The following is a 12,012-nucleotide window of genomic DNA, read 5'->3' as shown; positions in this document are numbered from 1 at the left end:
TGAACCTCTGTCCCAGTTTCCCAGTCCCTGCTGAAGAAAAACATCCCCACAGCATGATCCTGCCACCATCATAACTTCACTGTGTGGATGGTGTTCTCGGGGGGATGAGAGGTGTTGGGTTTGTGCCAGATATAGTGTTTTCCTTGATGTCCAAAGAGCTACATCTGACCAGAGTTCCTTCTTACATATGTTTGGGGTGCGTGGTGTAGTCTCCCACATGCCTTTTGGCGAACACTAAACGTGTTCGCTTATTTTTTCTTTAAGCAATGGCTTTTTTCTGGACACTCTTCCATAAAGCCCAGCTCTATGGAGTGTAAAGTGGTCCTTAAAGTGGTCCTATGGACAGATACTCCAATCTCTGCTGTGGAGCTTTGCAGCTCCTTCAGGGTTATCTTTGATCTCTTTGTTGCCTCTCTGATTAATGCCCTCCTTGCCTGGTCTGTGAGTTTTGGTGGGCGGCCCTCCCTTGGCAGGTTTGTTGTGGTGCCATATTCTTTCCATTTTTTATTTATTTTATTTTTTATTTAACCTTTTTTTAACCAGTTAGGCAAGTTGAGAACAAGTTCTCATTTACAGCTGAGACCTGACCAAGACAAAGCAAACCAGTGCGACAAAAACAACATCACAAAGTTACACATAAGCAAACGTACAGTAAATAACACAATAGAAAAATCTATGTACAGTGTGTGCAAATGTAGAAGAGTTGGGAGGTAAGACAATAAATAGGCAATAGAGGCAAAATAATTACAATTTAGCATTAACACTGGAGTGATAGATGTGCAGTAGATGAATGTGCAAGTAGAGATACTGGGGTGCAAAGAAGCAAAAAAATGAATAACAATATGTGGATGAGGTACAGTAGTTGGGTGGGCTATTTACAGATGGGCTGTGTACAGGTGCAATGATCGGTAAGCTGCTCTAACAGCTGATGCTTAAAGTTAGATATAAGAGATATAAGAATCCAGCTTCAGTGATTTTTGCAATTCGTTACATTCATTGGCAGCAGAGAACTAGAAGGAAAGGCGGCCAAAGGAAGTGTTGGCTTTGGGGATAACCAGTGAGATATACTTGCTGGAGTGCGTGCTACGGGTGGGTGTTGCTATGGTGACCAGTGAGCTGAGATAAGGTATGGCTTTACCTAGCAAAGACTTATAGATGACCTGGAGCCAGTGGGTTTGGCGACGAATATGTAGTGAGGGCCAGCCACCGAGAGTATACAGGTCGCAGAGGTGGATAGTATATGGGGCTTTGGTGACAAAACGGATGGCACTGTGATAGACTACATCCAGTTTGCTGAGTAGAGTGTTGGAGGCTATTTTGTAAATGACATCGCTGAAGTCAAGGATCGGTAGGATAGTCAGTTTTACGAGGTTATGTTTCGCAGCATGAGCGAAGGAGGCTTTGTTGTTAAAATAGGACGCCGATTCTAGATTTAATTTAGGATTGGAGATGCTTAATGTGTGTCTGGAAGGAGAGTTTACAGTCTAGCCAGACACCTAGGTATTTGTAGTTGTCCACATATTCTAAGTTAGAACCATCCAGAGTAGTGATGCTGGACAGGCGGGGGGGTGAGGGCAACAATTGGTTGAAGAGCATGTATTTAGATGTACTAGCATTTTATGAGCAGTTGGAGGACACGGAAGGAGTGTTGTATGGCTTTGAAGCTTATTTGGAGGTATGTTAGAGTGTTGGATTAGTAACCAAAAGGTTGCAAGATCAAATCCCCGAGCTGACACAGTAAAAAGCTGTTGTTCTGCCCCTGAACAAGGCAGTTAACCCACTGTTCCTAGGCCGTCATTGAAAATAAGCATTTGTTCTTAACTTTATTTTACTTATTTATTTAACCAGGAAGGGCTCATTGAGATTTAAAATCTCTTTTTCAAGAGAGTCCTGGCCAAGATAGGCAGCACCAAGTCATTACAAAAATTACAGACAAACATGAAAAACTTCAAGTAATCCAGTAAAAACCATAGAATTCACAAGAGTATAACAAAAATCAAAAACAGCAAATTAAAAACATTGACGGGTCAGGGAATCAGTCTCAAGATCATTCATCAGTTATTTAAAAATACCAATCGGGACAAGTTCTTCCAGTTTAAAAGTATTTTGTAAGGCGTTCCAAGACGTTGGCGCAGAGTACATAAAAGCCTTTTTACCAAATTCAGTTCAAACATTTGGACAGTCAGCAGGATAAAGTCCAGCGAACGAAGAGAGTACCCACCACATTTCTGAACAATATAAATGCCCAAATAAAAAGGTAGTAAACCAAAAATGGCTTTATAAATAAAAGTATACCAGTGACTGAGCCTACGAGTGACTAGAGAAGGCCAGCCAACCCTGGTATACAAAGTGCAGTGGTGCGTACAGGTTTTGCAGTTTAAAATAAATCTCAAAGTGCCATGGTAAAGGGTGTCAATTGATCTCACACACTGAGCGGAAGCATTCATATATAAAATATCCCCATAGTCTAGTAAAGGCATAAATGTAGCTGACACTAGCCTCCTTCTGGCTTCAAAAGAAAAACAGGCCTTATTCCTAAAATAAAATCCCAATTTCAGCTTCAATTTTTTTGTAAGTTGTTGAATATGCAATTTAAAAGAGAGGCCGTCATCAATTAAAATTCCAAGATATTTATATGATGTTACCCTGACAGGTAGTAATAGGTGAAAGGTTCATAGGTCTATTTCTTGCTTTAGAAAACACCATTAGTTTAGTTTTGTCAGTATTGAGGATAAGCTTCAATTGACACAAGGTATGTTGAACAGTATAAAAAGCAGTTTACAAGTTCTGGAAAGCTTTTGAAAGAGACGAGGCACAACAGTAAATAACAGTATCATCAGCATAAAAATGAAGTTGCGCATTTTGGAAATTTTTGTCTAACTGTCTTGCCTAGTAAAATAATAAAATGAATTGTTCGGGCACAGACGTGGATAGTAATGGATTTAATGGTACACTGTGGGATGTTCAAAGTTTCTGATATTTTTTTATAACCCAACCCTGGTCTGTACTTCTCCACAACTTTGTCCCTGACCTGTTTGGAGAGCTCCTTCGTCTTCATGGTGTCGCTTCTGTCACGTTCCTGACCTGTTTTCTGTTGTTTTGTATGTGTTTAGTTGGTCAGGGCGTGAGTTGGGGTGGGTATTCTACGTTGTGTGTCTAGTTTGTCTGTTTCTATGTTCAGCCTGATATGGTTCTCAATCAGAGACAGCTGTCAATCGTTGTCCCTGATTGAGAATCATATATAGGTGGCTTGTTTTGTGTTGGGGATTGTGGGTGGTTATTTCCTGTCTCTGTGTTTGTGTTCTGCACCAGCTAGGACTGTGACGGTTTGTTATTTTGTTATTTTGTATAGTGTATTGTTTTGTGTTGATTAAATTCATTATGGAAAATTACCACGCTGCGTATTGGTCCTCTGATCCTTCTCGCCTCTCCTCGTCTGAGGAGGAGGACGACTTAGACTGCCGTTACAGAACCACCCACCAAACAAGGATCAAGCAGCGTGGCAACGGGCAGCAGCGACAGCAGCAGCGGTACCAGGAGGAATGGTCATGGGAGCAAATATTTAACGGAGAAGGACCCTGGGCTAAGGTTGGAGAATATCGCCGCTCTCGGGAAGAGATGGAGGCAGCTAAAGCCCAGGAGCGGTGGTCTGAGGAGGCAGCACGGAAGCGGGGCTGGAAGCCCGTGAAGAAACCCCAAAAATGTATTGGGGGGGGCGGGGGGGGGGGGGGCTAAAGGGTAGTGTGGCGAGGGCAGGTAGGAAACCTGCGCCCACTTCACATGCTTACCGTGGAGAGCACGGGCAGACACCGTGTTATGCGGAAGAGCGCACGGTGTCTCCTGTACGTGTGCATAGCCCGGTGCGGGTTATTCCACCTCCCAGCACTGGGCGGGCTAGAGTGAGCATTGAGCCAAGTGCCATGAAGCCGGCTCTACATATCTGGCCTCCAGTACGTCTTCTCGGGCCGGTGTACATGGCACCAGCCTTACGCATGGTGTCCCCGGTTCGCCAACACAGCCCAGTGCGGGTTATTCCACCTCCCCGCGCTGGACGGGCTACGGGGAGCATGCAACCAGGTAAGGTTGGGCAGGCTCAGTGCTCAAGGGAGCCAGTACGCCTGCACGGTCCGGTATATCCGGCGCTACCTTCCCGCTCCAGCCCAGTACCACCAGTGCCTACACCACGCACCAGGCTTCCAGTGCGTCTCCAGAGCCCTGTTCCTCCTCCACGCACTCTCCCTGTGGTGCGTGTCTCCAGCTCGGTACCACCAGTTCCGGTACCACGCACCAGGCCTATAGTGCGCCTCGAGAGTCCAGTGTGCCCTGTTCCTGCTCCTCTCACTCGCCCTGAGGTGCGTGCCCTCAGCCCGGTACCTCCAGTTCTGGTACCACGCACCAGGCCTATAGTGCGCATCGAGAGTCCAGTGTGCCCTGTTCCTGCTCCCTGCACTAGCCTTGAGGTGCGTGACTTCAGTCCGGTACACCAGTTCCGGCACCACGCACCAGGCCTACTGTGCGCCTCAGCAGGTCAGAGTCGGCCGTCTGCACAACGCCGCCTGTACTGCTCGTCTGCCCAGCGCCGTCTGAGCTGCCTGCACTGCTCGTCTGCCCAGCACCGTCTGAGCTGCCTGTCTGCCCAGCGCCGTCTGAGCCATCCGTCTGCCCAGCGCCGTCTGAGCCATCCGTCTGCCCAGCGCCGTCTGAGCCATCCGTCTGCCCAGCGCCGTCTGAGCCATCCGTCTGCCCAGCGCCGTCTGAGCCATCCGTCTGCCCAGCGCCGTCTGAGCCATCTGTCTGCCCAGCGCCGTCTGAGCCATCTGTCTGCCCAGCGCCGTCTGAGCCTTCTGTCTGCCCAGCGCCGTCTGAGCCATCTGTCTGCCCAGCGCCGTCTGAGCCATCTGTCTGCCCAGCGCCATTAGAGCCGCCCGTCTGTCCCGAGCCATTAGAGCCGTCCGTCAGTCAGGAGCCACTAGAGCCGTCCGTCAGTCAGGAGCCGCCAGAGCCGCCAGCCAGTCAGGAGCCGCCAGAGCCGCCAGCCAGTCAGGAGCCGCCAGCCAGTCAGGAGCTGCCAGAGCTGCCCTACAGTCATGAGCTGCCCTACAGTCATGAGCTGCCCTCCAGTCATGAGCTGCCCTCCAGTCATGAGCTGCCCTACAGTCATGAGCTGCCCTCCAGTCATGAGCTGCCCTCCAGTCATGAGCTGCCCTCCAGTCATGAGCTGCCCTCCAGTCATGAGCTGCCTTCCAGTCATGGGCTGCCCTACAGTCATGAGCTGCCCTCCAGTCATGAGCTGCCCTACAGTCATGAGCTGCCCTACATCCATGAGCTGCCCTCCAGTCATGAGCTGCCCTCCAGTCAAGAGCTGCCCTCCAGTCATGAGCTGCCCTCCAGTCCGGAGCTGCCACTCAGTCCGGAGCTGCCACCCAGTCCGGAGCTGCCACCCAGTCCGGAGCTGCCACTCAGTCCAGAGCTGCCACTCAGTCCGGAGCTGCCATTAGTCCAGAGTTGTCCCTCTGTCCTAAGCTACTTCTCTGTCCGGATTGATTTCTCTGTCCTGAGCTACCTTTCTGTCCTGAGCTACCTCTCTGGCCTGAGCTACCTCTCGTTCTTGAGTTGTCTCCTCTATTTAGGAGGGGCCTTGGTGAAGGTTCCTGGACCATGGTCGGGGGCGAGGGTCGCCACTCAAAGGATGCTAAGGAGTGGGACAAAGACAGTGGTGGAGTGGTGTCCTCGTCCACCGCCGGAGCCGCCACCGCGGACAGATGCCCACCCAGACCCTCCCCTTGAGTTTTAGGGGTGCGCCCGGAGTTCGCACCTTGAGGGGGGGGGGGGGGGTTCTGTCACGTTCCTGACCTGTTTTCTGTTGTTTTGTATGTGTTTAGTTGGTCAGGGCGTGAGTTGGGGTGGGTATTCTACGTTGTGTGTCTAGTTTGTCTGTTTCTATGTTCAGCCTGATATGGTTCTCAATCAGAGACAGCTGTCAATCGTTGTCCCTGATTGAGAATCATATATAGGTGGCTTGTTTTGTGTTGGGGATTGTGGGTGGTTATTTCCTGTCTCTGTGTTTGTGTTCTGCACCAGCTAGGACTGTGACGGTATGTTCTTTTGTTATTTTGTATAGTGTATTGTTTAGTGTTGATTAAATTCATTATGGAAAATTACCACGCTGCGTATTGGTCCTCTGATCCTTCTCGCTTCTCCTCGTCTGAGGAGGAGGACGACTTAGACTGCCGTTACAGCTTCCTTGGTGGTGCCCCTTGCTGAGTGGTTTTGCAGACTCTGGGGCCTTTCAGAACACGTGTAAATATACTGAGATCATGTGACAGATCATGTGACACTTAAATTGCACACAGGTGGACTTTATTAAACTAATTATGTGACTTCTGAAGGTAACTGGTTGCAACAGATCTTATTTAGGTGCTTCATAGCAATGGGGGTGATTACATATGCACGCACCACTTTTCTGTTGTTTATTTTTTAGAATTTTTTGAAACAAGTTATTTTTTTCATTTCACTTCACCAATTTGGACTATTTTGTATATGTCCATTACAGGAAATGCAAATAAAAATCCATTTAAATTACAGGTTGTAATGCAAGAAAATAGGAAAAACGCCAAGGGGGTAAATACTTTTGCAAGGCACTGTAGCGTTCTCCTGACATCCACCAAACCCAGGTTTGTCCGTCAGACTGCCAGATGGTAGAGCATGATACATCACTCCAGAGAACGCATTTCCACAGCTCAAGAGTCCAATGGCTAAGAGCTTTACACCACTCCAGCCGACACTTGGCGTTGATTGTAGGCTTGTGTGCGCCTGCTCGGCCATGGAAACCCATTTCATGAAGCTGAGCCATGTGTTGCTCCTAGACGTTTCAACTTCACAATAACAGCACTTACAGTTGACCGGGGCAGCTCTAGCGGTGTGGCTAAAATAGCCAAATCCACTCATTTGATGGGGTGTCCACATACTTTGTATATACAGTATAGTGTTTATCTTAAAGCCATGCCCCTACTAAGCCACGCCTCCACTCTAGGGTGCCTCCAGGAACCCATTGCTACATTGAACCATGAAATGTTCCTCCAAGAAGCCCTGCACTAACTGAAGGTGCAAATATGAACCATTGAGTAGTAATGGTTCCTTGAGGAAATTCAGGGGTTCCTTGAGGATCTCCAGGGTTCCTCGAGTCACCAATATTTCTAAGAGTGAACTTTTGACAAGAACCCTATGCCAATAGGGTGTCATCTGAGGCACAACTTTGGTTATTTTCTATAGGGCTTGGAGCCCGTTGGAGGTGCAGTGGTTTTAGCCATCTTGACCACAGCGATACCACAATATATTCAAGTTTTTATCGCTATAACAGACGCCATTGGAGGTCATAGAACCTGTGGATTCTGTCTGATTCTCCCATCCACTGCTAATTTATTATAGGTAAGCAGGACATTCTGCATATTTCTATGTCTTAGGGTTTCTGTGATGGAGGCTTGTTTCTAAAATACATTGGTAGGCTGCATAATTTTTTAAAATTTCCAATGTGTTATAATTTTTCACCTTTTGGCTGCTTCTTAAGTCTTGGGTTGATAAACACCTGGTGTCTTTTTCCAAATCCCAAACATCCATCCCTCCCTCCCTATCCTCCTCCTCCCGCTCCCTCTATCCCTCCCTCTCCACCTGACTCTCTCCTCTTGGCGCTGGTTTTGTTTTCCCACTGGGAATAGCGTAACTCCCTGCCAAATCCGCCCAGTTCATCCTATTGATTCTACCCTGGGCCTTCTCTGCACGCACACTAGAGCTCCATTTGAATGCCCCAGCCCAGTACAGTACTCTGCCGTCAGACTCGACTCAGCCGCCAGCTATGTGCCATCAGACTCGACTCAGCCGTGTGCGGCTCGTTCATTTCTAGTCGCGTCTGTTTCATGTTGGCTGTCTTGAGACAAATGAGACATAAATGAAACTGATGATGAGATTGTTTCATTCTTGAGCATGCAGCGATACAAGCATTGCGCACAGGTCTACAACATAGACCTATAACAAACCACGCCTCAAACTGCTATCTCAGACAGGCAGTTTAAAATGTGCTTTCTATTTCCTAACGGAGGATGATGTCTGGATCAGCGGACGAGCTGGCCAATCAGTGGTCTATTCACATGAATATTTTTCATGACCAGAATACGCCACACAGTTCTGTTGTTGTTGTATGGCAACACCATTCTAACAAAGAAGCTTAGGTCATTCCAAAAAAATCGAAGGAAAACTATTTCAGTCATATTGTAATTGTAATTGTAATAGGTCAAATTTCATGGAAATATGGAAACACTGGACAGTTATTTTAACACCTTTTCTCAAATAATAACAAGTTAATAACTGCACCATTTATTTAATGTTCTGATTGCACAAACATAATTTTTATTCGGCTGCTGATCTTTAAAAAATGCCATTGCTTTATTGCGCTAATAATTCCCTCTGTGTGCATATTAACCTTTATGTCATGGTATAATGGAACGTCTAATTGGCCAGAGTCTAAGGTGTCAGAGCACCCGCTACAAGTAATTTAGATGCATTTCAGGAAATAAAGTTTCCTTTGGACAGGAGTACATTAAAAACCAATTACTTTGATTCGGGTTAATAAAAATAATGAGTTCTGAAGCACTGTGAAGACTATAATGTGTTGGACATCCTGGTCCCTAATCACATCAAGCATCATTATACAATGACACCATTGATTTGACTTTGATATGAACATCGTCAGAGGTGATCTCTCTGATGAAAGCTATGTTGAATAGGTCTTTATCGGTCATATCATATTCTATTACTAGTAGGCTATCACCACCAGTGTGAAAGCCAAGGCGCATCTCTCTCTCTCTCTCTCTCTTTCTCTCTCTCTCTCTCTCTCTCTCTCTCTCTCTCTCTCTCTCTCTCTCTCTCTCTCTCTCTCTCTCTCTCTCTCTCTCTCTCTCTCTCTCTCTCTCTCTCTCTTTCTCTCTCTCTCTCTCGTTCTCAGCTCTCGCTCTCGTCTCTCTCTTGCGTTCGCGTTCTCTCACAGTATTCCTCTCATCCGGGCGCACATTCGGCAGGTCGGCTTCGATACAGCTCCTCTCCTATGTGGTGGCTCCCGCGACCAGCTCCTTGAACGTGAACAGTTAAGCTGAAGAGCGCTTTTCTAAATACCACGAAAATCTCACCGACTTTGGGGGGAGTTGGTCCTCGGTTGGATAAGGTTTTCCCGCTCCGTGAGTTGGACCCAAATCTCTAACTATACCAGCAATGGATACTTGGCTTGGCTTCTGCCCAGGCTTGCACTTAACTCTGTGTACCTGGCTTCTGATCTCCGCTCATACCCAGCTAAATGCCAAGGCGGAGATAACTTGCGCATCGTGCCAGTCGCCGGTCCAGCTACACCTGAAGGAATTACAGCTGGATACCGGTACGCACGCGGCTGATGGTACGAGGCAGGCGGCCAAAGCTCTGGAACAGGTCCGGCTGGAGTACCAGCTACTCGGAGTTACTGACCAAAATACTGGAGTACCAAGCGACACCCAACAGGCAGGTGTTCTCGTGAATGAGCCGAGATTCACTAGCGATGGAGTTACCCCAAAAGTCGCTCTGGAAGATTTAACTGGGTCTAGTGAAAACGAAGAAAGGTACCGTGGTGAATATAATATTGGGGTGGATGATTTGGGTAAGGTCAAGGATGGTGCTGTGGATGTTGCGTTACGGAGAGCGAAGCGAAGCGGTCCCGAACCCCCCGAGTTTAGGGATAGCCTTAGGACCGGTGGCCCCGGTTTAGAAGGAGAGACATCGGATGAGAGAAGGAGTCCTGGTCCGTTACTGGACGGACACAGACTGGGCCGATCCGAATTCAAATGGAACAGGGACGAGGGTCGAGGGACTTCCAGAGGAGATGATCCCAAACTAAGCAGCGCTACTTTCGCCTTGACCGGGGACTCAGCGCATAACCACGCAGTGGTTTACTGGTCGGGGCAAAACAGCAGCGTAAGTGATGATTATTCACCATTTGTCATGTGTATTTGTATTTCACAAAAAAAACAATGTTATATTATGAAGCACTACGTTTCGTCAAGGACTGTAAAGGCTTATTATATCCAAACTGTGCTGCGCACGGAAATATTCGCTTGTTTTAGCGAGTTGTTTGTCCACTGTAACAGGTGCATTGGTTCAGTTGCGCACAGTAGGGCACTATGTCCCACATAGGTTTCAGCACCTCCAGAAGCATTCGGGGCCCGGTTGGACTGGTATTGCTATTGCACACGGAGATATGCTTGATTGCAGCAGACTCCGTGCCCGTGCTATACCGATAGCAGCATTGCTTCACATAGCGGTTGGAAAACACTCACTATACTTGCGCCTTTAGGTTACTCTGACAGGTGAATTCCACTATTTTTAGATTATTTATATGTAATGAATACGACTGAAATAAATTATAATCGTTAACGTGTCCTGTATTTTGCAATATGTTTTGTTATAGATCTTGTATAGGTCGCTTTGGCTTTTTCATGCAATCTCGGCTAATTGATTGGGCAGATTTGTAAATATTTTTGACGGGGATATAAATTATTTGAACTCTTTACTTGTAATAACGAAATTTCGCATCGAATGAAAGCAAGCCTATGTGGTCCTCTGAATTGCTGGCTTGTTCCTGTTGCTTCTATGTTCACAATTCCTTTACCAAAGCTATAGATTTAATAGGCCTAGTTTAATAGCTATATTCAATACCTATGAATTATGTGGACTTTATATGCATATTTACCATTTATATGGATTTTTTAAATAAATTAATCTGCAAACTGTCATCATGCCAGAGTAAATTATATTCAGAATAATGCCTCGCTCCCCAAATTAGTAATCGGTGCACTTGTTACCTGCACTTACACAGACACTCCAAAGGGTGGCGTACAATGTACGAGAGACTATCATTATGCTTCTTAAAAGCAGCATCTGCAATTGTGTAGGGATACAGAGCCTGAGACAATGGTCTCTCGTGGAATCAGGGGCAATGAAATCATCCAGGGAAGGACCCTTGTGAAGCCTGAATATCCTTAGCAAACATTCACAGCACTTAGAACTCTGTTCTCAATATGCCTTGGCCTATGTGATCAATACCTATGGTGATGGTCAATAATACAATTACATTGATTGGCAGGCTATGAGCCTGTAATAGCAGCTTTACAACCGCACAGAGGAGAACTGATAGGTCATATCTGATTTTGGTCTATAAATGTTGTTCTGCCACCAAAATCTGTCCGTCTACATAAGGGTATTCATTGTTGATGCACTACAACCTGTCTCATCCTCTGTGAGTGAAGACAGCTTGTACTTTAACTGAGGTCACTGGAACATGTAGGTCATGTTAATGATAGGACATGTCCTTGTTCTGGCTAATACTGCAGGCTACTAATACATGAATGGCTGTTATGACACAGATTAATCATCTTCCAGAAGCAGCCAGATCATTCCATCCCAGTTTTATTTTGACATGGCTGGAATACTGACATGATTTCATCCCCCCTAAAAGGGCTTAGAGGCCTTCATTTGAAACAGAATAATAAGGCGAAATGAATAAAAGTAATTTCCTCAACCATGCAGACTCAGAGCAGAGAAAACCACTGGGCTCTTTTTTAAATCCTTCTTACATGTTTCTTTTGTTGTTGTGTCTGCCTCTTTTTTGCTTGATTTCATTTGGATGAAAAAAAACGAATCCCTCAGTTTCAGTCCTCTGTCTGAAATGACTATGACACGCTGCATGAACTTGTTTTTTAACTCGCAGTGATGGCTGCGGCGGTTTGGGGACGTTTGTGTATGTGTGTGTGTGTGAGTGTGAGTGTGTGTGCGGACTCTGTGTGTATGTGTGTATGCGCTTGGCTCTGTGTGTGTGAGACAGGTTTTCTGGGTGTATTGTCTACCTCAGCCAGCCCAACTCCCTGCCTCCGTTTCCCCCTAGCTGTAAATCTGTAATAATTATCTTGAAGACGGAAACAGGTATCAATTTTGAAATAT

At 46.5% G+C, this 12,012-nt stretch overlaps 1 protein-coding gene across 1 annotated transcript in view; it reads left to right on the top strand.

Annotated features, from left to right (window-relative positions):
• The first annotated feature begins 9,261 nt into the window (after positions 1-9,261).
• LOC120023133 (VPS10 domain-containing receptor SorCS3-like) overlaps positions 9,262-12,012 on the top strand; it is a 225,389-nt gene continuing 222,638 nt past the window's right edge. Inside the window, exon 1 of the mRNA XM_038967117.1 lies at positions 9,262-9,990. Within this exon, the coding sequence (XP_038823045.1) occupies positions 9,262-9,990 (729 nt within the window). The remainder of the gene's footprint in view (positions 9,991-12,012) is intronic.

This window comes from Salvelinus namaycush, chromosome 2 (assembly GCF_016432855.1).
Source record: "Salvelinus namaycush isolate Seneca chromosome 2, SaNama_1.0, whole genome shotgun sequence".
NCBI lineage: Eukaryota > Metazoa > Chordata > Actinopteri > Salmoniformes > Salmonidae > Salvelinus > Salvelinus namaycush.
The sequence above is the reverse complement of the archived record's forward strand: the minus strand, read 5'-3'. Positions and strand labels throughout refer to the sequence as shown.